Raw genomic sequence first — 25,947 nt, 5'->3', positions numbered from 1 at the left:
ATAGAATAAAGTTGTTACTCTGGATGGAAGAGGAAAGGAGAAGAGAAAAAGAAAAAGGAAAGGAAAAAAGGATTAAAAAGGCAGAGTGAAAACTGGAAAAAGCAAAGCGAATCGAAATAGAAAGAAGACGTATTAACACTAGAGAGAAGAGAAAGAAAGAAAAAGAAACCTAAACTGTTAACTACGGGTCTGGGTGCCCCTACAGCAACAACGCCAAGGGAGGTCAGACCCCCTTCAAGCAAAGAAGAATAGGGGTCTGGGGGAGTAACTGTTAATACTAAATATTATAAAATGTATTTAGAACAAATTTGCAACAACTAAAGTTGGAAAACATACAATACTTTCATGGAACGTAGTCAATATTGCATAAAAATTATTAGAACATGCTAAGAGAATCATATAATAAGAGAAGAATATGAGGAGAAAGAAAACAAGGAAAGTGAAATAAGAAATATAAGAAGTGTGAGAAGTGAAGTAAAAGAAATATGAAAGTTAAATAAGATGAAGAAAGAGGTCCGGTGCCATGATAAGGAGGGTTAAAAATGCATATGAATAGAAGAGTCGGTGCGGGAGCACACTGCTTCACCTCCCAGCAGAGTCGCCCCTGAGCATCATGGTAGATGCAGTTCAGATACTACGTTCCAAGGATACGGCAGCCTGCTCAGCAACCCCGATTAATTTTGCCTAATCTCTGCTGATGACGAATAATAATTCAGAAACACGTGTCCAGAGATGGCCAGCACTAATCTGCACCCACCTGGTGAAACACTCAAGACTTTCCAAGTGTACTCGCTTGTCGATTTGAACTGCATCTACCATGATGCTCAGGGGCGACTCTGCTGGGAGGTGAAGCAGTGTGCTCCCGCACCGACTTTTTACTTAAAGGCTCCCATGAGCCGCTGTGGGCTGACGAGCTCGTGGAGAGGCACCTGCGCGCCGGGAGAGATACTACGTTCCAAGGATACGGCAGCCTGCTCAGCAACCCCGATTAATTTTGCCTAATCTCTGCTGATGACGAATAATAATTCAGAAACACGTGTCCAGAGATGGCCAGCACTAATCTGCACCCACCTGGTGAAACACTCAAGACTTTCCAAGTGTACTCGCTTGTCGATTTGAACTGCATCTACCATGATGCTCAGGGGCGACTCTGCTGGGAGGTGAAGCAGTGTGCTCCCGCACCGACTTTTTACTTAAAGGCTCCCATGAGCCGCTGTGGGCTGACGAGCTCGTGGAGAGGCACCTGCGCGCCGGGAGAGATACTACGTTCCAAGGATACGGCAGCCTGCTCAGCAACCCCGATTAATTTTGCCTAATCTCTGCTGATGACGAATAATAATTCAGAAACACGTGTCCAGAGATGGCCAGCACTAATCTGCACCCACCTGGTGAAACACTCAAGACTTTCCAAGTGTACTCGCTTGTCGATTTGAACTGCATCTACCATGATGCTCAGGGGCGACTCTGCTGGGAGGTGAAGCAGTGTGCTCCCGCACCGACTTTTTACTTAAAGGCTCCCATGAGCCGCTGTGGGCTGACGAGCTCGTGGAGAGGCACCTGCGCGCCGGGAGAGATACTACGTTCCAAGGATACGGCAGCCTGCTCAGCAACCCCGATTAATTTTGCCTAATCTCTGCTGATGACGAATAATAATTCAGAAACACGTGTCCAGAGATGGCCAGCACTAATCTGCACCCACCTGGTGAAACACTCAAGACTTTCCAAGTGTACTCGCTTGTCGATTTGAACTGCATCTACCATGATGCTCAGGGGCGACTCTGCTGGGAGGTGAAGCAGTGTGCTCTCGCACCGACTTTTTACTTAAAGGCTCCCATGAGCCGCTGTGGGCTGACGAGCTCGTGGAGAGGCACCTGCGCGCCGGGAGAGATACTACGTTCCAAGGATACGGCAGCCTGCTCAGCAACCCCGATTAATTTTGCCTAATCTCTGCTGATGACGAATAATAATTCAGAAACACGTGTCCAGAGATGGCCAGCACTAATCTGCACCCACCTGGTGAAACACTCAAGACTTTCCAAGTGTACTCGCTTGTCGATTTGAACTGCATCTACCATGATGCTCAGGGGCGACTCTGCTGGGAGGTGAAGCAGTGTGCTCCCGCACCGACTTTTTGCATATGAATAGAAGCATGAAGAACAGCAGAACGCATTAGCATTCAAAGCAGGATGAAGGAAATAAATAATGTCAAATTTAACAGCAAGTATAGCGTCATAGGGAAAGGAATGCATCGGAAAAGGATTGCCATGTACAAGATAACAGCTGTGAAGGAAACCTGTGATCAGGTATAGACTCTAAGGAGGCTAAATCGCTAATGGAAAAATATAAAAGAGCAAGAAAGCATAAGCCACAATACGAAAACTGTGAACAAAAGTGACCATACTACAAAAAAGGGGAACACAACGTTAATATAAAACCCGGGCGAGAACAATAGGATGAGAAGACATAGTTAATGAAAGGAACCAAACATGGAAAGGTAACAGACCAACAATGTCATAGAAAAGGAGGGAAAGAAGGGAGGAAAAGCCACAAAATCATACAACAGAAGAGAAACAAAAGAAAATGGTCAAAGACGATTTAAACATAGAAAACAATGAAACAAAGTGACATCATATATAAAACCAGAGTAAGTAAAAAATGAAACATTAAGCAATAAGCGCAATAACAATAACATAGCTAGGGGAATGAACTTGGGAAAAATAAAGGTCTCCTGTGAAATGGGAACAGCCTTATAACGTATAATAAGCAAAGCCGAAAAATGATTAAATAACCACAAAAATGAAAATCACATAGTAGCAGTAAATATATAGAAGAGCAACAGGTCATAGAACACTACATAAAACATTAATGAAAAACTAACCTTATTATACCATGCAATAAAATCTCAATGTATTAAGCGAGCAACAAAAGCATTGTGGACAGTAAACTCTGTTATAAGCTTATACAAGGAGAAAATTAATAAAGCATTAAAGCATTAAAAGAATTCAGTCAGCATCGGATGGTGTCTTAAGAGGCGATCTAGACTTGTCTCTTTGCTGCGTGTTAGTATGAGAAGAGACAGAGCGTAGAGCCGAGTCCCTGTCATCTTGAGAGCGAGGCAGGCGAGTAAGATCTCTGCCACGTTGTCTAGAGTCAGGAGATGTATATAAATGGGACGTTGATGGATTCGTAGATGAAGGCTTGGATTGAGAAGATTGGGCATTGGAAGAGGACTGAGTTTCCATATCATCGGACCTGATACTATCCAGAAACTGCTGTAGAAGCACAGGGTCATAAAAGTCTTTGGACTCACCATTCCTAGTAATACAAAAACGTGCAAGTTCAAATAATCCATATTTGATGTCCATTTGACGCAACTGGGGTCGCATGGGAAGAAACTCCTTCCTTCGGTCATTTGTTTCTTTAGAGAAGTTTGCAGCCATATGAATGGTATGACCTTGAAACAGAAAAGAGCCATGTATACGGGCCATTGATAGGATCTGTCTGGTTTGCGCATGCCGAAGGAAACAGGCAATGATTGGTCTAGGCCTTGCAGAAGATCCAGAACGTGGTGGGCCCAGTCTATGAGCGCGTTGGAGCTCAAGAGGAGGAGTAAAAGAAATGCCAGTCAGAGTAGGAAGGGCATCACAAAGAAAGGACTTCATGTCTTGTTTTTCAATATTTTCTGGAAAACCAAAAAAAACGGATATTGTCTCTACGACTGCGATCTTCCAAATCGATGATCTTACTGTGGAGGAAGAGTAGGTCTTGATCTGAACCCTGAACAGAATCCAGTCGACCCTCTATGTCCATTATTTTAGAGTCAATGACGTCAATCCTGGTGTGAAAAGTAGTAAGTTCTGCCCTGATAGACTTAGTTTCTGCAGTTAATGAAGTCATAGCAATATCTAGGCCCTCTAACCGTCGATTGACCCCAGAAAGTTCTTGTAAAATGCGTTGCATCGTGTCAGAAAGAGACTTATCACTCTGAGGTAATGCAGCTTGCGACGAAGGAGGTGATGTAGAACCATTTCCTTTAGCTGTCAAGGAAGAGGATTGTTTTACCACTTCATTGAAAAGTGGTTGTTTAGGCCCGCGATTACCATTCCTACTGTTAGACATGACTCTGTATCGTTGTAACGGTGGTCTGCAATGGCGAATGGAGGAAAAATTGGAATATTTGGAATATGAAGCAATGATGAGGCCAGAGGTGCATCAAAGTACAGGGAGATAAGAAGGTGTATGCGTACAGCAGCATACAGCAAATGCCTGCTTCCTCTGTTATAAGCGGAACTGGCACAGTGTCACAGTAGGAAAACCAGAGGACATATTAAAGAGGAGTAAGAAAGCTGTTGGCGTCAAGTTACTCTGACCCAAATAGTATGTATGTCCCTTAATACAACTGAAGAAAAACGCCAAAGCCAAGTGGTGACAGTCAAGAAAGAAGATGAAACGGTACTGCTGCAAGTAATTCTGCCCGTACCGGCAACGTTGGCTGTTGGCCATTTAAGGGACAGTCATAGCCTGATTCTGCAGGTGATAAGAATTATTATAGAATAAAAAGTCATGTTATTAGAGACCTGCAAGCCTACTATTGCACTTGGACAGTAGAACACAGGTAGCTATGAGAAAGCACTTCAATATAATGACGAGTATGCCAGTTCTAAAGACGACCAATCTTTTCCCTGCTTATGGTGTCTTTTTCATTATAAATCGCTGGTAATTTCGAGAAAATCATTATGGCAAAATCCTGACGAGGGCGCTGTGTGCTTAAAAAGAGAGACAGGAGCATTCAGAGAAACAGTTTGTGGTAAAGCTCGCTCACATCGTCTGGGGGGGGCGCGGCCTACAATCCAAGGAGGCGCGGCCCTGTAGTAATAAAGACGCAGCCCTCGCTGAGGAGAGGCACGGCGTCATAAGTGCGCGAAGACCGCAGTGCGCATCGTTGTGACCAGCCTCCTCACCGTCTCTCCACCATCTCGGGAGCGGGAGCCGTCAGCTGGAAGAGGAAACCACCGGAGCAATGCTCATGCCATGCCGAGTGCAGGAGTCGTTCTCGAAATGACCCACACAAGCAGGTAAGTGCAGAAAGCTCTTCAGGGGTCTATCCCTCGGTGGAGCTGTCTTAGCAGGCGGCCATCTTCCTGCGCGGCCAGACCACGCCCCCTGGATTGAGTTTTGATTAACTCGAACAACTTTTTTGGTCGGTTTCTTGCCTGGTCAAGTAGGTGGCTGAAGAAGGATGCCTTTGAACGTTTGAGGTGCATGGCTGAGGGGACTGATCTCCAGTTGCGTTCCACCAATCTGATGGCTTGTCTATCTTCATTAAGCAGCCCATCGTACCATGGTTTAGAATTCTTAGAAGAAACTCTCTTTAACTGAAGGGGGCAACTTCGTTGATAATAGAGGACATCGAATTGAGGTAGTAGTCGGTGAGAACCTGTACGTCGGTAGTGCCGGTGGGGGGTAGGAGAAGATTGTATCTGGGGGAGGGTAGTGAGTTAGGATTGAGTTTCTTCAAGTCTCTCTTCCAGACCTTAGATCTGGTGGGTTGAACCGGGTTAGATTTCACTATTTCATTGATGTAGAATGTGATAATGTGGTGGTCAGACCAGTCACAGGGTTGTATTGACTCGGGTTGGATGGAGTCGCCTTTTTCGTGTGTAGGGCTGTTGCAAATTTGGGTGAGGTCAAGGGCGCTAGACCGTAGACTATAAAGTCCCCCCCATTATCCTTTCATCAACTATTACATCGCCCCAAAAATCTGGTGTCAACTTATTCCACTGTTATCTCATGGAGTTTGCATTAGGCAGGAGTCTTCAACATTTTATGTCATAAACTACAGTCAATGAAAATCATCCGTAGCTAATAATCTTATTAGGTTCGTAATAATAGAGATCATATCACATACAATTGCATTAGTGGCCACCATATGAGTAATTACCTTCGTCATCAGGCAAAGTTGCCAGCAGGAACACAAAGGCTTTCATAATTTGAAATGCCATACATGGGTAATATTTAGCAGACACCTACAGTGTCCAGTCTTATTGGAATAAGCATAGCGGACACAGCTGCCAAGAACCAGTCACAGAGATGACTGTTGGATTACTCAACCACTGTGTCCATCTTGAAAATAAAGATGGTGCAGAATCCCTCTCTATGCCACTTTTGCTGTGTTCAGCGTAAACTCCCCTTCTTAGGTTCAGGACAGGAAATGCAGGATTTTCAACCAGGATTGCCACGAGAAGTTGCCTGCACCCAGGTGTGAGGGAGAGAGCTGATCAACTTGCCAGAGGGCCAGTGTGGACTTCCTACTCTGAAAGAGAGGAGCTATGAACGGACTGGAGGGGGTGAGCTGAAGACACCTGCAGTACGAAAGGAGGACCTGCATCGCTCTGTGAGTGTGAGACCCAAGAATCCCCAAAGTAACTCTGCAGTGTGCTGAATGTGTACTCCTGAGAACTGTGGGTACTGAGAAACTCAAGGCTGTGCTATTTCCACTGCAGCATATGTGCACCATGAAGCTGTGAGGTGCTAAAAGGAATCTGAATGTAATCCAGGCAAAAGATAAGGCAGAGTGCTAAAGTAGAACTGCACTTATGAGGATCCAAGTACTCGCCATGGATGGGTAATAATAAAAAAGCGATTTATAAAGGGCCTGGTTACTACCGAAGTGTCCCTGTGCTAAAGTTTCACTCTCCTGTGCAGAACCAAGTATGCAAGCTTAAGATTATTTAGGTCTGTCTGAATAGCCAAGTTTATTGTGGTTTTTTTTTCCGGAAGGCAAATTCAGTGCTTTCCTGTCTTAAAGTGACCAAGGCAGACAATTCCACATTTTTGCAGCTAAAAAACAACCAAAAGAGCATCCTACCATGTGTGCTCTTTTCACTGTAGGAATACAGGCTAAGGAGGCCCCTGCAAATCTGAGACTTCTGCCTGGCAGATCAGGTTTGACAAAAGAGTGCAGACAGCGGGGCCATTTCCTATTAAGGTTTCTGTGGTAGTAGCACATAGCTGTAAAGGACACTCTCTTTTCTAGAGGCAGCTCATGCAATGTGGCGAGAGCTGGACCCATAGGTGATCGCTTCGGGAGGTTAAACATCAGTCGAGCTGCCGCATTCTGCACTCTCTGAAGACTCAACAATCGGGATTGTAAGACTCCCAGGTGCAACACATTGCACTAGTCCAGTCTATTCATTACAAGAGCTTGGCCTACTGACTTTCTAGTGGCTTCTGGAAGAAGTCCAAGGATCTTTTTTAAGGTTTCAGTATCCCAAAGCATTTTCTCGCCAGGCTGGTGATTTGACTTTCAAACAAGAGACTTACATCAAACCAGTTTTTGAGATTCTTAACTTTAGACTTTGGATCGGGTAGTGGCCCATGTGAATCTGGTGCCCAGACAGAGGTCCAAATTGATTGGTGCTTCCCTAGGGTAAGGACCTCCTGTTTTTTTCTGACATTTACTTTAAGATAGCTGATGTCCATCCACTAAGCCATCATGACAGGCAGGATTGTAAGAGGCGCCGTATTTTTTTAACAAGAAGACCGAGTTGTAATGAGCTGCGTATCTTCGGCGTACGACACAAGGTTGAAGTTGTAACGCTTGATGATCTCAGCTTGGGAGTGCATACAGAGATTGACTAGAGTCGGGCTCAACGCTGAGCCCTGGGATACCTCTACTGCAACGGAAAAACCTCAGATGAAAAAGATTTTAAAGTCACATGTAAAGTGCGGTTCTGTAAGAGAGAAGCTAGCCACTGCAGGGCCTTGACTCTGATTCCATAGTTCCACAGGTGTTCATGCAGAAGGCTGTGGGACACGGTATCGAAGATCTAAGATCCAGCATTATCAAAGCCACATTATTACTCCTGTTAGGGACCTGCCTGATGGATTCAGAGGCTAGCAACAGTGCAGACTCTGTGCTAAACTTAGGGCAAAAACCCAACTGGGTCCCATGGAACAGTTCTCTAGCCTGAAGCTCGCCAGCTGTTTATTTATATGCTTCTCAGCCCGTTTAAAGAAGGGGAGCAGGAAGATGAGTCTGAAATTCTACGACGTCATAGGATCCAGTAATGGCTTTTTTTAATAGTGATACTATGGTAGCATGTTTCCGACTCAAAGGAACCGGACCCAGCTCAAAAGAATTGTTAAGTAGGTCTCAACTTCACAATAGAGAAAAGTTCCTGAGAGAAGTTTTGAGCTTGCTCAATTTTTCGAACTTAAAAAGGGCGATGCTTAGCCCTGTTCTGTTTGTGGTATTCCTTCAAGGCCACTCAATAATTATTTTTGTCATTGGAGCTGAGGTTTCTGCGCCGTACACATTCTAGGCATTTGCAGATCTTTTTCAAAGTAACTCCTCATTGAACCAATCCGCTGCCATTTTGGATCGTCCTACAGTGTAATCTTTAATGACTGCAATTTGATCAAGTGCCCCTGTTATTCACCCCTCATGTTGTGAATTGGCTGTGTCTACACAGTCACTCAAAATAGGGCAGTTTGCTGCGAGCACCTCTGTAAAGACGGCAGGGGTAACCATGGCCCATTTCTACATCCTAACCTGCTTGCCTATGTTTGAAGTTTGCACTGGTTTAGTCTGAGAAATCTGGAAAGGTATTGTGCAGTGGTAATACCATGAAAGAGGAATAGGTGGATCCAACAATTAGGAAAAACGGGATCCAATGTGTGTCCCAATTTATGTGTAGGGACATTCACCAACTGAGTAAACTGAAGGGCTTTAAATCCGCGACCAGCGCTGCAGCCGACAAACACATTTCGGCCTCTTGATGAAAGTTGAGGTCACCTATAACTAGTAATATCGTAAAGAGAACGAAGGCAGTAAATTTGCTAAGATGGCTGTGAAATCCAGGCACGGGTGGGCTTGCCTTTGGCGCACCTTCGCTCCAGCGGTGTTGCAGTGCACTAAATAGCTCGCCTCTGAAGGGGTCATGGCTATAGTGTGACAGGCGCCGAAAATGGGGGGGGGGGGGCCTAAAAAGTTCAGACCCTGGCATGAATATTTTTACTGTAATACTAATGAACGGATTGGTGTCACTACATCGCGGTTTTTTATAACGCATTCCGTTACATCGGTTACATCGGAATTTTTACAACGCAGGATCCATTACATCGGATGCCATTACAACGCATGGCATTACATAGCAGATGCTATTACAACGCATGGCATTACATCGTAAGTATAGGTAAGTATAAAAAATGTAATTATGTTAATTTATTTAATTTAATTTAATTAAAATACATTTTAAAATAGTAATTAATTTTATTTAATAAATTTAAATCTATTTATTTAAATTAATTTTAATAAAAATTTTAATTAATTTTATTTAATTAATATAATGAAATTAATTTAATTTAAATATTTTTTTAATTGTAATTAAATTAAATTAATTAAAATAATTTATTTAATTATTTTAATTAACAAATGTAATTAATATAATATAATGAAATTAATTTAACCTAAAAACACCCCTGTACCCCAAAACCCAAACCCTACCCTGAAACCTAAAAACACCCCTGTACCCCAAAACCCAAACCCTACCCTGAAACCTAAAAACACCCCTGTACCCCAAAACGCAAACCCTACCCTGAAACCTAAAAACACCCCTGTACCCCAAAACCCAAACCCTACCCTGAAACCTAAAAACACCCCTGTACCCCAAAACCCAAACCCTACCCTGAAACCTAAAAACACCCCTGTACACCTGTACTTATTTTAAAAATTACTTTAATTAATATAATAAATAATAAATTAATAATATTAAAAAACATAAATAAATATATTTAATTATAATTAATATTAATAAAATTAAAAAAAATTAAATACTTACCTATACTTACGATGTAATGTCATGCGTTGCAATAGCATCTGCTATGTAATGCCATGCGTTGTAATGGCATCCGATGTAATGGATCCTGCGTTGTAAAAGTTCCGTTGTAAAAGACTCCCGTTGTAAAAGTTGCGATGTAACGGTGCATCACCGAATGAACAGAATTGAGAAACACTATTGAACTGTACCCTGTGACTGTACTGTATTGGAAAGAAAAGTAAAAGTGACGTAAAAAATTCTAGATAAAAGCCTAGTTTCGGGCCTTATCTTTGCTAGTGATGAGACATCAGTTTCATTGGCATGCACATTTTGGGAACCCCCAAATTGATTGATATTATTTATCTGAATTAAAGTATACGAAAATCAGACTACAGATTCTTAAATAGAAAATTAGTGTATGGTCATGTTAATTCGGAAAGGTTAAACGTTTTTTGTAGGAGCGATTTTAGAGTTTGCCTTTCACGTATTTTAGTACATTTTAATTTTTGTGTGCTTGTCATTTTTAAATCAATATTTGTTAAATTTGCAGTTAGTCTTTGTAAGATAAGAATAAATCATGAAGGCCGCCACTAAAAATGGAAAACCTGGCGATTATGGTAGGCTCACAGTTCTGCAGTGTCACTTTGTAAATGAAGAGTGAACCAAGCTGATGTTCATGCAAGGGAGACCATTTTAGCAACACAGAATACACTGCCAGTCCTTTTGTCAGACCGTTCCGCATCTCTTCATGGTCATTGCCAAACACATGGCTGAGAATTGAGAAACTTTCAGGTTCCACGGCGCGACTGTGCACCGGGACGTTTGTACTTGGTTCCATCGTAAACCTAAGGAGCCCTACTTAAAGGCTTCCCGTCCAAGACCTAATCCTAGGCACTTACAGCGACTATCACCGGATTCCCTTGGGATCGGAAAACTGCCCGTACCTGTCCCCCTCACCCTGCTGATAAGTAGGTCGACACAAGACCTAATTATAGACTAATTGAATCACCAATACCGTACCGATACTGGACAATTGCCCAAAAAGAAAAATTTTCTTTACATTGGGAGCAACCCCACCCAGTATCATCCACACACTCACCTCTTGAGGCTTTCTACATTCAGGCTAACATTGGAAGTCCTGATGATGATCCACTATTAACAATTGGATCGAAACGCCGTCGACACAATATGTGGGCTAAACAATAAGTGTACTATTATGTGCCAAAAAGTGTATGTTTCCCACATATGTGAAGCAAATGCATTCTAAATACTCTCTTTGCTCATGCCTTCTAAATGCCTGAAATACCCTAGTACTTGTATGTTTTGATTGTATGTATAGCATCGTGGATGCAGGACTGTGTCCCACTGCTTTATTGTTTGTTCGTCTGATTAAGTATATCTACAATACATTGAATAAATTTCAACGTCCGACTGGACTTTTTCTTTGTTATAGAGCTCATTGTGGCCTATAATTATTATAAAGGTTAGAAATTCTCTTGTCAAGGACCATTTGTTTCTAGTTTAGTTGAGAATTGAGAAAGGCAGAGTCGATCATCTTAAAAATTCGAGTGACAGACGTGTGATGGGAGAGAAAACAAAAAGGGCGCTTAGAAGTTGTAGCTCAATCAATCAATCAATGATAGCATTTATAAAGCGCACTACTTACCTGTGAGGGTCTCAAGGCGCTTGGCGGGGGGGGAGTAGGGGGAATGCTTCTACTGCTCAAAAAGCCAGGTCTTCTGCAGGTCAGCAGGTCTTGGGTCTGCCGTAGGTAGATGGGGAGGGTGTTCCAGGTCTTGGCGGCGAGGTGGGAGAACGATCTGCTGGCGGGTGGGGGTATAGAAGCTGAGTTGTCTGTTGAGGTACACTGGTCTGGTGTTGTGGAGTGCCTTGTTTGCGTGGGTGAGGAGCTTGGAGGTTATCCTCTTGTTGACGGGGAGCCAGTGCAGGTCTCTCAGGTGGAGTGTGATGTGGCTGCAGTGAGGGATGTTGAGGATCAGGCGTGCAGAGGCGTTCTGGATGCGTTGAAGTCATTTCAGGAGTTTGGCCGAGGCTCCTGCATAGAGGGCGTTTCCGTAGTCCAACCTTCTGCTGACGAGGGCCTGGGTGACCGTTCTTCTTGTATCGGTGGGGATCCACTTGTAGATCTTGCGGAGCACGCGAAGTGTTGAAGCAGGAGGAGGAGACGGCGTTGACCTGCTTTGTCATGGAGAGGGTGGAGTCGAGGATGACCCCTAGGTTGCGTGCGTGGTCGGTGGGTGTGGGGGCTGTTCTCATTGCGGTCGGCCACCACGAGTCGTCCCAGGCCTAGGGGGTGGATCCGAGGATGAGGACCTCCGTCTTGTCTAAGTTCAGCTTCAGTCGGCTGTTCTTCATCCTCTCTCCGACTGCTTTCATTCCTGCGTGGAGGTTGGTTTTGGCGGTGTGGGGGTCCTTGGTGTCATCGGCGTAAGAGATGATGTTAAGGTCGTGCAGTCGGGCAACGAGGGCGAGCGGTGCCATGTAGATGTTAAACAACGTTGGGCTGAGGTAAGAGCCTTTGGGTACACCGCAGATCTCGGTAGCTTTGGAGGGGAAGGGGGAGGCGGACACTCTGTGTTCTGCCGGAGAGGAAGGATGCGGTCCAGTCCATGGCCTTCTCTTGGATCCCGGCGTAGTGTGCGTTGGCAGACTGTGTCGAAGGTGGCTGACCGGTCCAGGAGGATGAGGGCCGCGGTTTTTCCGTTGTCTAGCAGGGCCCTGATGTCATCGGTGGCGGCAATGAGGGCAGTTTCGGCGCTGTGGTTGCTGCGGAATCTGGACTAGGACTGGTCCAGGATGCTGTTCTCCTCGAGGTAGCGGTTCAGTTGTTTGTTGACGGTCTTCTCGATGACCTTCGCCGGGAACGGGAGCAGGGAGATGGGCCGGAAGTTCCTGAGGTCCTTGGTGTCCGCCTTGGGTTTCTTGAGTAAGGCGTTGATCTCGGCCTGCTTCCAGCTCTCCGGGAAGGTTGCAGCCTCGAAGGAAATGTTGTTGGCTTTCCGGAGATGGGGTGCGATGGCGGTGCTGGCTTTGTTGAAGATGTGGTGTGGGCATGGGTCTGACGGAGATCCGGAGTGGGTGGTGTTCATGATTTTGATGGTGTCGTCGTTGTTTATGTTGGTCCAGAAGAGCAGGCAGATTGTGGTCGTTGGGGCGGAGGTCTCAGTGGTTGTCGGGCGGTCATGGCATAGAAGCTGTTGTGGATGTCTGCGATCTTGCGATGGAAGAAGGTGGCAAGCGAGTCGCACAGGTCTTGCGAAGGTGGGATGCGTTGGTGTTGGAGAGTTCCTTCACGATGTTGAAGAGCTCTTTGCTGTTGTGTGCGTTGTTGTCTAGGCGGTCTTTGAAGGAGGCCCTTTTGGTGGATCTGATGAGGTGATGGTGACTGCGAGTGGCATTCTTGTGGGCTGCGTAGCTGTCCGTTGTTCGTTCACGGTGCCAGTTCTTCTCTAGCTTTCGGCAGGTTTGCTTGGAAGCCTGGAGGTCTTGAGTGCACCAGCTGGCTTTCTTGCTGGTGTGGCTGTTGGAGGATTTCTTGAACGGGGCAAGGGTGTTGGCGCAGTCGTTGATCCACTGCCTGAGGTTGCGGTGGCGGGGTCGTTGGGGTCGGCTGAGGGGCTTCGGGCGAAGGTGGTGGTTAGCTGGTCTTCGGTGACTGTGCTCCAGCAGCTGAGGGGGATCTTTTGGGTGCGGTGGTGGGTTTCCGGAAGGTGAAGTGGATGCAGCGATGGGTGCTTCCGGAGAAGATGGGGTCATTCGTGTGGCCGGCGGAGTGGGTTTGTGTTGGGACGAGTTGTCTGAGTCCGAGGTTGTCGATCAGGGTAGTGTAGTTGGTGTCGTTGTTGTTCTCGAGGTGGAAGTTCAGGTCCCCGAGGAGGCTGTAGTCCGTGGAGGCGAGGGCGTGTGAGCTGACAAAGTCGGCGATGGAGTCACTGAACTGTGGTCGGGGTCCGGGGGGTCTGTAGACGAGGGTTCCTCTGAGGGTGGTGTTGGGTTCAATGTGGGTCTGGAAGTGCAGGTGTTCTGCGATGCTGAGGGTGTCGTCGGTGTTGGTCGAGACTCTGAGAGTGTTCCTGTGGACGATGGCGATTCCTCCTCCTACTCCATTGGTCCGATTCCTGCTGGTGATCTTGTAGCCTTCCGGGATGGCTATGGTGATTTCGGATGCTGAGGAGGGGTTTAGCCAGCTCTCCGTCAGGAAGGCGACGTCTGGGGAGGTTGAGTCGAGTAGGTCCCAGAGCTCAACTGTGTGTTTTCGGGCGGAGCGGGTGTTGAGAAAAATTCATCTGAGGTAGTTGGGTTCCTTCCTGGTCGGTGAGTTGGCGGGCCGGATGCTGGTGAAGCTGCAGTTACGGCAGGAGAAGGGTCCTTCGGTGCGCTTCGTGGCAGCAGGTGCGTGATCTTTCGGCGTTGAGTGCGTGGAGGGTGCTGGAGTTGTAGCGGAGACGAGCAACGTGGCGTCTGCGGGGGCCTGGGGTTCTGGCGCTGGGCACAGTCCAGGCATGGAGGGGCTTGCCTTGGGCGTGCCCGGTGCGTGCGGCCGCCATAAGAAGGAAAGGTGGGAGGGAGGAGGGGGCAGACGAATGGACGAGCGGGGGCGGTGATACAGCGGCAGGAAAAACTGGGGCAGGAACGGCAAAAGGAAACAGAAGGTAAAAGGGCACAGAAAATAAGCAGGGAACAAGGGGGGAGAACAAATAAACAGGAACAAGTAAACAATACTACAGAGGCAATACAATTATGGCGAAGACGGGGGCAGGGGTGGCGAGAGGAGACAGAAGGCAAAAGGGCACAGACAATAAGCAGGGAGAAAGGAGGGGTAGAACAAATAAACTGGAACAAATCAACAATACTACAGAAGCAATACAAACGGGGGCAGGGACGGCGAGAGGAGACACACGGCAAAAGGGCACAGAAAATAAGCAGGGAACAAGGGGGGGAAGAACAAATAGACAAATAACAGCAGAGGCAATACAATTAGAGCAAAAGACAAACCTACGGCCAACCACTGGCCACCAAGGATGAGGCGCAGGTGGTAGCCTGCGGGTGGTTGAGGGCCTGGAACTCTGTCAGCGGCAGCTGGGTTAAGGGCGCAGGCACACAGGTGGTGCTGTGCGGCGTGGGGAGCCACCTGCCTAAAAAGGGTCAAGGGTTGCTCATTGGTTTCTATTGCGTAGCATAAAGAACAAAAAAATGCATGTAGGTAAGACCGTCTCCAAGCTGCTGAATTTCCTACACTGTGGCAAAAACCAGTTTCACGTCCTATAAGTGCTATCCCTTGGCACAGTGGAATTGCAACCAGTTTCAGGTGTTATAAGAGCTATCCCTTGGCACAGGGGAATCGCTTTCACTGAAATTAATAGTGCTGATAAAAATAGCAGCAATATGCTAATGGTAAGAAGGACAGATGAATTTTATACCGTGATCTCTTGAAATCATTATCAACTTTAAGTATGAAACCAATGATGAAACTGCTTGTTGCTTTGTATATAGTTAATTATTATTTTGTATCTTTATTTCAAGGTAGATCAACTCAGCACACGATTGACGATGCCGGAAGTGAAGTCAATGTTTCGTGAGGTTCTCCCCAAGCAGGGTTAGTGGTGTGTTTTTGCTTTTAGTATTTTGACCCAGTTCACTTTACCATGCACCCTTCTTTATAACTGTTTAATTTATAGAATGCACAAATACTGTATTAGCAGATTTCTATAATGGACAGCCTAAAATTGCACACTTTCTCATAGTGGCGCACAATGTTTGGTATATACTGGTCTCCAAGTTGGCCCTGCAAAAGTAGTGAAAACCCAAAAAGTGGTACATAACTCTTTCCGCTCCCCTACCCTGCTTCGTCCTTCGGACAGACCAGCCAAGCCCTGTCTTTGGTATCGCGTAGGTTTTCCACTGCCAGCAGACCTTAGTCAGTAAACCTAAACATGCAAAGCTGGTTCAGGTTCTTAGTGATCTAGTCCACTCCTAAAAAATCAAAACATGTCTCATCATCAACCTGAGGAAACATATTTTTCTTTAACTGAATAAACACCATGGAAGTGTATCTATATTCATTTCTATTTTAGATGGACTTAACATATCATTTGGCAACATATATTTTAAGCTCAAGGCAGCACGTGCACTCAACCACAAGCATGCATTTCACTCCATTTCGTAAAAGCAACAATACTAGCATTGGTAATACCAGCATTGGTAAAGCGCACAGCTACCTCCGGAGAGGTGTCCCGGCACTGGGGGCCGTCAGGAAGATTAAGCGAGCTATTGCCCAGAGTCACATGGTGCTGGGCTAACCTGCCGCTGGCACCGGAAACCAAACTGTGAACCCCGTGGTCCGTAGTCTGGTAACCTGGCCACTGCGCCACAACTCTTCCACAAGTTTTTAGACCCCAGCGATTTTGATAATGTCTTTTAAGGGTTTTGGTGGTCGGTATTGTCAAGATTCCTCACATTATAAGTAACAACAGTTACCTCATTGGGTGGGTATTTTGCCAACCTTTCATGTAAGCAAAAATTTACAGTGAGGAATGGTAACAAAATTAATATTGACCATACCAGATGGACAAATTGGATGACACCAAGTCTAATTACAGGTGATTAGATGTCTCTAAAGTGCCTGAATAGGTTGTCAGTAAAGCCTTTTGATATGAGGCCTTCAGGACAGCTTTTAGGTGACAGGCCACTTTTAGGCACATTAACGGCAAGGTGTAAGACGATGAGCTGAAGTTGTTTATGAGACATGTATAGCAAGGTTTTAAGTATAGATGAAGACAGTAATAACTGTAGGTCACTCAGAAGAGAGGAGTCTTCAAGCCTTAGCAGACAAACAATCTGGTTTTTGTGTCCTCTGAGTCTCTCCACAAAGGTATTGTCCCAGGACATTTGCCTCCCATGATAACTGGTATTATGGCGATCTGGTGGAGTAATATCTTGTTTAAAGAAGAGCCAGTTCTCTATGGGGTGTCTAGGAGCCAATTTCAACTTGTTTGTCAGAGTAATATGTTGCATTTGCATAGTTTGGCAAGTGTATACATTGTAAGAGAAACATGTGTTTCATACCTTGTAACATTTTAAATGTAGTGATTTACACACTTGACTCAAAATCTAAAACCGTCTCCATCTACAAAAATGGAGGGCAGTCTCCTATTCAATCTGAACGTAAGAGCCACTCAAAAAAAGTAGTCGGGCCACACAGACTAGGGAAAGTAGATGTGTATTCTCAGATACACAGCTTTCAGCATGTGAACAGTAGCCTACTTTTGCATACTAGGTCAGCTACACAGATTCCATTCAACTTCAAAAATTCAGCAGGATCCATGCATATCAGTATTCCAATTTTGGAGTTTGAGGACATACCTAGGCATCTATTTAAGCTATCACGGCATGACAATATGAAATGCTAGTAACTGTTACTATGTTTGTCATACAACATGTGGAGGCATCGTCCAGTCTTGCCACACAGAGCAAATTACACCAGGATGTGCATTAGAATACACAAAAGATGAAGGTAGGATTGCTTGCAATTTGTCTAACCACTGGCAATTACTCGGGATGGTATTCCAACCCATCGTTCTTTTGCCCACCATGACATCTCAGTTTGGACCCAGCTAAATGCAAAACGGTCCGGTCATGCAGGCTCAGTTACACAAATACTTCTGGTGGATATTTCTGCCTGCAGATTCCTCACCTTTTGAATATGCTAAGTGTCGATCTGTAAACTTTCCCACGTCTGTAGAGGGTGCCGGCTCCACCTCAGCACTGCACATGTCCCCTCATGAGTTCACTGGAGCCATTAAGCGCCACTGTCAGTGTGCAGATATAAGTTCCCTTGTTTCCGTTGTGCCATCAATGAGATCCAGAACTCTTCACATCTCCTCACATAACCATTGTTATTCAAAATTTTCTCTCATTTTATAATGGTTGCAGTTCTTCCTCATCATGTCTCCGCATAAACCTTCTGGATTCAAACAGGGCAAAGACTGTGATAGCCAAATGTATGTGATGGATCTTCACACCGTCTGCCTTTGGTGCCTTGGATCCGACCACAACATCAACTCCTGCAGCTCCTGGCTGCAAATGAATCCAAAGTCGCTCAAAGAATGTGAAACCAAAATGCTAATGGCCAGAGTGTGGGAAGAACGTTGGGGATGCTGAAAATCGAGTCCAAGATCCAGGTCTCCATTAATGCCATCTTCCAAGCCAATGAAGAGAGAGCACAAAAAGAAAAGACACAAGGCATAATCTATTGCGCTGATTTCGAGGCTCCAGTCAAGTCATACATATCTGACATTCTGAACACCTGGGACGGATAAGTCTCTTGGACCCGTCTCACTTTTTGAACATGAAATTACAGATATTTAATAGAGCTTTGCTCCCATCTGTTACACCATGGGACTGATGGCCTACTCCTTGAGTGACTTCCCAATGCGTGATCAGTCTGCTCTCTTCACTCTGTTCCTGCTACTACCTCACACGAACAACTTCTTCGCCACCACATATGTCAGCTCAGCAAGACACTTCATTGAAGCCTTTCCAGTCAGACACTTTCCCTACAGTACACCACTCTCGAAGAGAGGCACAGAAAAGGCACATAATTCCTTGGGGATTTTGACCTTCAGGAGGATCTTAATGCAGAGAATATCATCAAACAGGAAAAAAGGATCCAGAATTTGAAGGGTTAAGAGATGGCAGTTGATTTGAAACTTCCCGAATTGAGAGCTACTGTATCCACAACTGGTGTTCCCCCTCCAGAGGTCACCTCGTATCATAGTACCTCCCAGTTGTTGGAACCATTGCTTCCCTTTATCGAGGCCTTAACAGAACCCATATGGGAGAAACCAACAACTTGCTTTGCGGTGTACAGATCCATCGCCCATTGCTATAAACCAGCTCATGGAGACCATATCCTTTTGTCATCCTAGTCTTGAGTCTGGCTGTACAAGCATCCTGTTCCTCCAAATGAACTCCAGAATCCATCTTGTCCACTCCGTGGGACTGGGAATCAAAAGAGATGGAACAATCTGCAAAAAAAGAGATTCTCAGCAGGGAGTATGGCTCTTACATCCATAAATGCAACATACATATTGGGCATATACGTCCATACACTACTAGAGTCGGTACATACAGTACCCTAATTACCATCAGACTTCCAAACACATTTTTCAGGGCTGATAGGTGTTGGCCAGGCTGCAGCAAAGTAAGTAATCTAATTGGCCTTTTATTCTGCAGACTCTGTTACATAACCCATGGGCATGTCTGTCTTCCTGGATAGACCTGCCTGGTTAAAAAGCTCAGGGTTTTCACAAGACGTCCAAGCTATACTGATGGACATACCCTTTGTCTGCTCTAGACTCATTGGGGTTTACGCTGATTCTGCTTTAGAACGATTCAAATATAGCAAAGCAACTGGAAGGTCTCTAAGTTTGCAATCAGTCCAGCGACAACAGACAATTTAAAACGTTTTGAGGATTTAGCTGAGACCTTTCGATTACAATAGCAGTATACTCACCAGATGTAATCAGACCCCATCTACGAGAGATGCGGTACAAAGGAAAGCAGTGTGCACTACCCTATTTCCCTCCTCCGTCTTCCTCCTGATTCCCAGCCACAGCAGAGAAGTAACCCTACTTCAGTCTTATCTCAACACTTTCAGCCCGGTAGTTTCCTACTTTCTCCAAGCATGGAGGGCCATTACTTCAGAAATTTGGGTCTTGCAAAGTGTGGAAAAGTGGGTAAGCCTTTTCCTTCCAACAATCACCCCCCCCCCAACCAGAAGTACTGCAGCATGGGCCATTCTGCATATCCTTCAACAGAAAGTAAAATCCTTGTTTCGAAAGGGTGCAGCAGAGTTGGCTCAGGAGCAGGAAAGTAGTCACAGATGCTACTTTTGTGATCCCAAAAAACAGTGTTTTGCCAAATCCTATACTGCTGGATTTAAAAATGGTTCCTCAAAAAGAAAAGTAAAAAATACTGTCCCTGGCTCAGGTTCTGCTAACGCTGGAAGCAGAAGGCTGGATGGCGATCTGCAGGTTGCCTACTTCTACATACCTGTACTGCAGCACAGGAAAGGCCTATAAGAAACTCTTGTTGCAAGGCACAGCAGCTGATATACTAGTCTGGCCCTCTGAGGGGCCTTGAGAAATATCACAAAGCAATACACAAGCAAGAGATCCAAGCTTCACCTATACCTCCACTTGTGGGGAAGACTCCCGTCATTTGTCTGAACTATATGTTTCCCGATCCTACGCTCACTTGATTATGCCTGTAATTTGTCTTTATTCTTAGCAGGAAGTTAAGAACCTATTTATAAAAGACCACTTATCACTTTATAGGCATGTACATTTAGTTGACAATTTGACTTTTCTATACTGAAACATTTTCTATATAGTTAAAGTTTATTTTTAAATCCTTCCCCAGGAATTTCCCAGTGTAGTGTCCAATATTTATTTGTTGCTTGTGTCAGCAATAACGAAGTACCATAGTCCACTTTTAATAGGAAATTACAGTTTTTTTAAGGCATTGGGCATGCTACGTTCAGTATCTTTGGTGTGCTGCTTTTGGTGAAGCATGTTTTCCCATTTTTTGTTTTGGCAGGTTGAGGGCTGTGCACCAGACAACAAATGGATTCACTGTCACGGTTATGTGCACCTTGGTAGAGGCCAGGGGCAGAAGGCGAGGGGACCACAAATGGTGTTCGTAAATGACAAGGTTGAGGGCAAAATGGAGTAAGAAAAAGGGTGGGATTGAACTAGGGATAGAAGGGGATAAGACTACAACTTGACGGATGAGGAAAGGTGACAATTTTAACTTGCAGGGCAGCATCGTCAGAAAAACACGTGACAGGAAAATAAAAGAAGAAAATATCATGTTTGCATGATTTGAAGATCTATCTTGATTTGGTACTGCTGTGAAAGTTGATGCCATGCTGTTTTCTTAGTTTGATGAGTTTTACATTCTCATTTATTTGAGCTCGTGTTCACTGAACCATCTTGGTACTAGGAAATGAAACACAACATGACAGACAAGAGCAAGATAGCAGCCAAAGGTGGAGATATTTTGTATAATTTGAGGCAGGCTATTCCAAAGCTAGGGGCCCAAAAAGAAGAAGGCTATGCTGCCACAGCTCACCAGTTTGTAATAGGACCCACAGAGGAGCAAGGCTTCTCTGGTCACTACATAAGATAGAAAATCCATGCAGGCTCTGTGGATAAAGCAGAATGCTTTGAGGTGGATCATTTATTTAACAATAAGCCAGTCATATTGTCTAAGAGAGAATTTCCCATTTTTGGGGTGCCATTGTCCACTGTAAACTTGGCTGTTCATTGCTGAAAAGGCTTAGTAGTCCCTCCTTGTCTCATTTTGTAACCTCCCATGGTGAGACCCCCTGTTACGTGTGTTGTTGCTCGGTAGGCATTAATTACAGCCTCCGAGCACTATTTTCTCAGATAGCTTTCTCCTGCCTGCAACCGCAGGTAGAACACGCTCTCTCCTAATGCGTTTTTTGTTCTTATTAGAATGGTTGCTAATTCCTCAGTTTTTGGGGCTGTGTTAAATGCTTAAAACTGTGGCATGTGCGAGAATAGGGAAGGTTCACTTCTGCTGTTTTGACCCCAGGCGTTTGCTAAATCGGCTTTCTTTGAACAGAAAAACAAAGGATTTAAGAGAAGAGCATCAAGATCTCTGGTGAGCTGACCGATAAGTAAAATAACTTTTCGCTCTGCTGCCCTCTCCGAGAAGCAGCACAGCCCCTCGTGCCCCCAAGTAAGGATTTCCTTGCTGTGTGCCCTACACAATGCTTCGAGTAGAAAACTGAAATAATGTTTCTTGTCAATTCATCAAATGTATACGTGTGCACTAAATCCAGACAGAATTGGGCTTTTTTCAGAGGTGGTTGACAGCCCTTTTCTGGTAGGTTGCACTGGTCTCCCGGAACTCAGTGCTGTCTCCCAAATCGGTGCACTGTAATGTGATATGCCTTTTGGTGCTCGAATATCCCTGAAATGGAGGAGTCCCAGACCTTCTTAAAATGTACTCAGCTGCGTGGCAATTTCTGGTCTGGACAGCTCACAGTGCCAAGACTCTACATTACTGGGCGCAGGAACATTTATCTCATCCTGTTTCAAGTTTCGCAGGAAAAGGTAATACTTAGTTGCAATTTCCTTTCACGCACCAAACAAATTAAATCATAATGCTCAAAGTTCTGTGCTATTGATAAGTGTTACACATTAGGGGCTGGCAGAGGGATTTTACGTTCCACTCTGGTATGGGTATTTACTATCTGACGTAAGCAATAGCTTGCAATCCACCAATGAAGTGCTGAGCTCCTGTTCTGTTTAAAAACCACCTATACGTGTATCGAACTGTATCAACAAGGGCTTGGGAATTAAACGTAAATTTGCAGCAACGCAGGATGCTGGGCTATCAGAAGAGAGCATTCATTTGACTGGAGCTGCTGATTTTCACAACAAAACCTCCTAACTGGTCAAATTGTCTCTGCGTTTCTGTGAGTGCAATATTTCGATTACATTTGGGTTCTCCTAATTATGGCTTCCTACAGGCTCCTTGATAATACCATTATAGGGGTGCTACTTCAAGTTTACCAGACCCTTTTCTGATGAAAACCCTCCCTGTATTGTTTAAGAGGTCAAAATATCGACTTGCCTACGTTTCGACAAAACATGAATTTGAAGGTCGCCTGGTAATTGACTCCTTTGACTAGTCTGAACTTTTTCTTCCCACTTGTGTTTTCTACATCCCTTCACCGATGATCGCATATTTACTCGCATAGGCCCATCCGTTTGTGGCGACCTTGTTATTTTCTGTTTTTCCATTGTGTTGATTAATCACTTGCTGCTAATTGATGTAGGCACAGTTGTTTTTTTAGTCCTCAACCAAATAATTTACTATTAAGTAATAGTAAATTCACCATTGATTAATTTGCTATTGTCCTGCTGAACTTGGTGAGAAAGTCGGTTTGAATATATTTTCAATTTTGTTTTCAAATAAATCCAAAGACGGACTCTTATTGCTCCTAGTATTTCTCGCTCAGCTTCACAGAAATACAGGTTCACTCCTTTCTCAGTATTTGTTATTACAGAGCTGTAGTCAGACATGCTATGTGCTAAGGATGGGTGTGGTGGATAATAGGTGGGTACGCTCTGCTTTGGATATTCGGCTTCTTTACACAGGGTCCAGTTGATTACCATCTGTGAACCAGAATCCTAGGGTACCAAGAAGGAGGATCTATGAGGGTAATCTCCCTAGCGGGCCCTACCTCCACACCCCCTCCACAATATTTACAGCAGACCGAAAACCCACGGCATTACAGCTGATGGTCACAGAAAGTAACATCCAACCAGACTTATCTCTAGTGGGGTCTCTCTGGCCACAGTCAGCAGAGGGGACTGTAAATTTGGGCTTGAGCACCCTGGGCCCAAGGAAGGGGTGGGGGCAGGGCTCACGAGCTGCTGGCACCTCGGGGTAACTGATTTTGTTTCTCTGTCTAGCCTTCATCACATTACTGACCCTTCAGTCGTAAGCCATGTGGAGTGCCAGAGAAGCGGTTGTAAGTCACTATTTTAGTTAGCAAAAAGCTTCACATGCGACATTTGGCTGGTCAACCGGTGCCTGCCTCCTTAGCGACGAAAATGGCATTAGACCATTTTATAATACTAGTATCTGTTTTTAAACTTAACAAAGGTGCCAATTGTATTTTCAGTAAGAGCTTTGTTTGTTGTGCCAGGAGACCACGTGGGTCAGTTCACCCTTATTAAAATGTATAACCACAAACTGCATGCCTACATAACAAGCATTTGCAATGCAATAGGTCTTGCATTTGCAAGAGTTTCAGCTGATGGCATTGTAAATGATAATGCCTTTGATGTATGTTTCAAAAACCAACACATAAATAAAAGGCATTGTCATATTACAATGCCAATAGCTCAAACTCTCGCAAATGCGAGTCCTATTGCATAGCAAATACTTGTCACTAATGGTATTACTGCCCATTTTTTTGAGGTGTAGTTGTATCGTTACTGCACTTAATGAACTGCCAACTTTCTGTGTGTTGTGTTTATGTGAAATAAATTATGCTTGTGCCATCCACAGTTCTTTGTGTGGACATTTGTGCATGTTGAGATGATTGAATTCTTATTGCTTACCTTAAAAATAACAAATACATGAATGTACATGTATTTATATAGCGCAAATCACCGACCCGGTATCTAAGCGCTTGCTTAGGGAACCCGTCCTGGTATTCCCCTGTGAGATACCCCGGCAGGGTATCCACAAGGTGAAAGCCAGGCATCCCGCCACGAGGGGCCGTAGTGGAGATTAAGCAAGCTATTGCCCAGAGTCGCAGAGTGTGACCCCGTGAGTTGAGTAGGCACCGGAGCGAGAATTGTCGAGTCTGTGGAATTTTTGAGCCCGAGACCCGCCGAGGCAGGGAATCGAACCCTGGTCCGCGGCCGATCTCACCTTCCGGGTCTGCCGCCTCTAACCACTGAGCCACGCCACTCCACCATGTATTTTATGTTTTAGTTTTATGTTGTGATATAGAGAAAGATTAAGGGCAACATGAACTTTTATGGGATTCTTATGGAAATATCAGATGTAGGCCTCTATTGATCAGACAAGTTCTTTCTGTGGCATGTCCAGGTCACAAAACCCCCTATTTTTGTAGTCCTCTGGGCCTGCATCCTGTCTTCTACCATTGTCAACCTATACATGGAGCTGCTTGGTGCTCCCTTCGCAGATAAGAGCATCTAGATTCACCAATCTGCAGATGATACACAACTCTACTTGAAAGTCTTCTCTGTGTCAGACATCAGTGCCTTAATTACTGCTTGTGCATCATCCACATCTGTATATCCAGCGCGTACCTGAAGCTCAATCCAAACAAGACAGAATTTCTGTTATGTGCCAAGAACAATGAATGAAACCCAGTAAAAACCTGGCTCAATGGTGTGAACCTTAGTGGCTTCGAACCCCAACTTTCACAGAATTCCGATGGCATTTGGATTCTCCCTGGACATAAATACCAACCTCATTCTGCAGAAACACATTGCCAAAATACAAAGATGGCCTGGTATCAGCTCTCTCTTCTAAAGAAAATCCAATCATTCTTCCAGAAAGCCACTTCAAAGCTGCTGCTCAAGGACTCTTACTCTTGCACTTGGATACTGGTAATGCCCTAGTTCAAGACCTCCAGACGCCATACTGGCACCTTGTAGGGGCACCCTGACTGTTGCAGCACATCTCATCCAAGTCCTGAAGAAATATGATAACATCACTCCCCATCCTAATGACACTCCATTGGCACCTCTCACTGATTCACACCATCTTTAAAACCAGTTGCATGATTTACAAACCATTTGTGGTGGATCTGGGCACACCCGCAGCTGGGCCACATCAGACTGCAGCCTAAAAAGTGTAAACAAGAAAAAAAACAAGACTGCTGTCCTTTTCTATCTATGCAGCTAGGAGCTACAATAACATCTCTGTATCCATCAGGACTGCCCCAAGTATGGTACAATTTAGGAAAGAGGTAAAGACACACTTCTGTAAAGAAAACTTCACCAAGATCTATTAATCACCCTCAACCTATTTCCATCTCCTCTTAATTGTTATGCTTATGCTTGTCTTTGACTATGTGCAGTGCTCCGATGCCTTTTGTCTAGGTTTGGTCTATAGAAATTCCCAAAAAATACATGCATACTGTGGCTCTCCCTCATTGAAGAGATACACACTGTTTTATAGTAAAGCAGACAGTACAGAAGGGTGGTCAGCTGTGAGAGGAAGGTATACCTTGCCACCCTGGCCCACACTCTTCTCCCTCAGGATCCTTGGTATATTATGTTACATTGATTTGTATAGCGCACTAATAACTAGAGAGGGTATCCAGGCGCTTGAGCCCAAGTAGCATGCTCTCTCCTCAGAAAATCTTTGGATAGGTGTGTGTGTGTGTGTGTGTGTGTGTGTGTGTGTACATATATACAAAATCATACGCATTTCTATAATTTCTATGGGTCCTGTGTCATTTTCAGAGATTGACACCCCGCCCCCTTTACTGTTCTCATGGACCACAGTCAAGTTGTAGTGG

The 25,947-nt window shown here is 44.8% G+C and overlaps 1 protein-coding gene across 1 annotated transcript in view; it reads left to right on the top strand.

Moving 5' to 3' along the window:
* Nucleotides 1–25,947, top strand: part of BBIP1 (BBSome interacting protein 1) — a 62,392-nt gene that overhangs the window by 7,526 nt on the left and 28,919 nt on the right. The window contains exon 2 of the mRNA XM_078643770.1: nt 15,366–15,438. Within this exon, the coding sequence (XP_078499896.1) occupies nt 15,393–15,438 (46 nt within the window). The 5' untranslated portion in view covers nt 15,366–15,392. The remainder of the gene's footprint in view (nt 1–15,365; nt 15,439–25,947) is intronic.

This window comes from Lissotriton helveticus, chromosome 5_1, assembly GCF_964261635.1.
Source record: "Lissotriton helveticus chromosome 5_1, aLisHel1.1, whole genome shotgun sequence".
Lineage (NCBI taxonomy): Eukaryota > Metazoa > Chordata > Amphibia > Caudata > Salamandridae > Lissotriton > Lissotriton helveticus.
Note: the sequence above shows the minus strand (reverse complement) of the source record. Positions and strands in the feature narration are given on the sequence as shown.